This window comes from Solanum tuberosum, unplaced genomic scaffold, assembly GCF_000226075.1.
Source record: "Solanum tuberosum cultivar DM 1-3 516 R44 unplaced genomic scaffold, SolTub_3.0 scf00017, whole genome shotgun sequence".
NCBI classification, from domain to species: Eukaryota; Viridiplantae; Streptophyta; class Magnoliopsida; order Solanales; family Solanaceae; genus Solanum; species Solanum tuberosum.
In genome coordinates, this window is record NW_006238943.1 from 2541922 (window position 1) to 2544641 (window position 2720).

Genomic DNA, 2720 nt, shown 5'->3' on the forward strand with positions numbered 1-2720 from the left:
TATTTACAAATCGAGATTTATTGGGAGGCAAACATTTGTATTTTTGATATATAGGAAACAAACCTTGTGTATCGTACACCTTTGAATTCTATTAGAGCTTTGAATTTGATATTGCATAACTCTAAACTGACTGAAAAGGGAAAGAACATGTATACATGAATTGCTATTGAGATGAAAGTTGAAGCAATACATGAACTAAAAATCTTCAAGTAACATTAATTGCTATTGATATTTCCGGCAACGAGATATTTCTATTGTCTTCAAGGTAGTGGGCAGTATGCTAAAAGGAAAGGAAGTAAGAGAGTTACAATCACTAATATCTAAATTCTCAAGTTGGGATATAAATAGTTGAGCATCATTAAAAAACCTTAGGACAACCAATTACTCGAAAATCTTTTAAACTTGAAAGTTGGATGGGTGTCTCCAAATTGACTTCAGGGCAAGTTATAATTGAAAGTTACTCAAGTATAGGGAACTCCCCATTTCCTAGTACGTGCCATTGCTTCCACTCCGTCATATCTACAAATGCAAGCTCCTCAAGAGAGTTAAAAGGCTTTTTGGATGACAAACCTCCATAGAATTCTTCTGTCACCTCTGTTATTCCATGCATCCCTCTAATGCAAAGGAATTTCAAACAAGGAATTTGTCCTAGTGCTGGCAAGGAATAACAGTCCTTGCAGTTGCTAAGACTCAATTCTACTAGCTTAAGAAACGAAAGATCAGCTAGCCAATTTGGAAATTTTGTCCCTCTATATCCGGTGATCTCGAGATTTTTTATGTTTGTGTGTGGGCGTAGCGTATCAAGTATGTCTCTTTCTGTTAGTGAATTTTCGGCACTACTACTTTCACTCCACTCCAAATATAACTTGTCAACATGATTCTTCTCCCTCATCTTTGCCTTCACAGCTTCCCTTCTATCAACCACATTTTGCAACTCTACAACTGATAGAGATCCCTACAAGTTCTCTACTTCACCCAAATCTTCCATTCTCGAACCACCACGATCACCAACAAGAAACCTGGCTCCTACTAGCACTTGGAGGCTTTTCAACTTGCTCAGAAGTAGTGGCATCTTCAAGCGAGAAGTGTTGGTTATGTCGAGGTGATGTAAGTTGATCAACTTCTCCATCTGCAGCGGTAGCTCCACAAGATAATAGCAAGATGACAAGAGAAGTGTCTCCAAGTTATACAAAGCACATATGGAATCTGGCAACTTTTTAATCCCTGTACAAGAAAGGTCCAAAAATCTGAGGAGCTTTAATTTGATAAACAAGTCATTTGGCAACTCCTTAATCCTGTAATGAGACAGTGATAATGCCCTTAAGGATCTTAGTCTTGGCAGTATGTTATGTTGCACCCTCTTGCTTAGAGAGTAATAATTGACATAAATACATGTCGGAAGCAATGTCCTCAGCTGCTCCAATTTGTAGAGGGGTGTCAATTTCTCAAACTCACCACCATATCGCATTGAATATGATAAGTGTCGACTTTTTTCCAACATATAAGATCCTTGGCTCTCTTCCAACCTGATACAAAGTTTTGAAGATGCAATTTGGGCTAAATCATTGACAAGGTCATGCATTAAGAATAAATTCTCTATGTTCCCTTCAGAAGGATTTGGGAGTTGGGACCCTTTCGAATAATGATCTTGACCTCAACTCGAGAAAGTATTGGTTGCCTGAATCTTCAATTATTTCATCTTCCTGATGTAAGAGACCATTGGCAATCCACAGATGAATGACTTGTTCTTTCCTAAATGGATAATCTTTAGGAAATATTGCACAATAGGAAAAACATCGCTTTAAATGTGCAGGAAGATCATTGTAGCTCAACATCAACGCTGGTAATACGTCATTGTGTGGCAGCTCCCATATTTCACTTCTCAAAATACGTTTCCACTCTTCAACCTCTGATTTGGAGCGTAACATGCCAGCGAGCGTCTTCAGAGCTAAGGGCAGTCCTTTGCACTTAGCTGCAATTTGTTTTCCGACCTCTTCAAGTTCCGGATATCCCATAGGATCCATGTTTTCAAATGCATGTCTTTTAAATAAAGACCAAGAGGCTTCAGTAGACAAATTGTCCATGCTAATTTGCTCATTTCCCATTATCAAGGCAACACTCTCTTTACGTGTTGACACAATGATCTTACTTCCTATATCTCCTTGTACAAAAATATTTCTCAAGTCAACCCACTCATTGTAGTTGTCATTCCATACATCATCCAGAACAATAAGAAACTTCTTTCCCTTTAAGTTTTCCTTCAATTTCACTTGAAGCTGATTAAGATTGTTGTGGACATCCTTTGAGTCAATTTCACTTGAAGTAAACCTTTTGTTATTCTGAAAGCATCATATGCCTCAGAAACACAAAACCAAGCTTTCAAACCAAAATGGTCCTTCACCTTCTCATCATTGTAAACGTCTTTAGCAAGTGTTGTCCTACCCAGGCCGCCCATTCCAACAATAGGAACTACAGTCAGCTTTTTTCCACTTGCATCTTCAGATATTAAACGGTCAATCAAATCCTCTATTTCACTCTGCGTACCAAAGATATCAGAATCATCAACCAAAGAAGTTGAAGGTGTTCTAGTTTCTTGTTTAGTTGAAGCAAAATGATCCTTTAAGCCAAGGCGACCAATTTGCTTTTCCAACACCTCCAATGTTTCAATGGTTTCTTCCAACTTATCCTTTATGTTAAGAAAGAAATCATCACTCAAGCAA

At 38.1% G+C, this 2720-nt stretch overlaps 1 protein-coding gene and 1 pseudogene across 1 annotated transcript; both read right to left on the reverse strand.

The window, feature by feature from the left end:
- Positions 1 to 222: 222 nt before the first annotated feature.
- Positions 223 to 1700, reverse strand: LOC107058089 (putative disease resistance RPP13-like protein 1; annotated as a pseudogene).
- On the reverse strand, positions 1608 to 2714 carry LOC107058093 (putative disease resistance RPP13-like protein 1). Its single transcript, XM_015303417.1, is given in 2 exon segments — positions 1608 to 2317; positions 2320 to 2714. Coding segments are annotated over 2 exon segments (846 nt in total). The 5' UTR covers positions 2456 to 2714.
- Between the last annotated feature and the right edge of the window lie 6 nt (positions 2715 to 2720).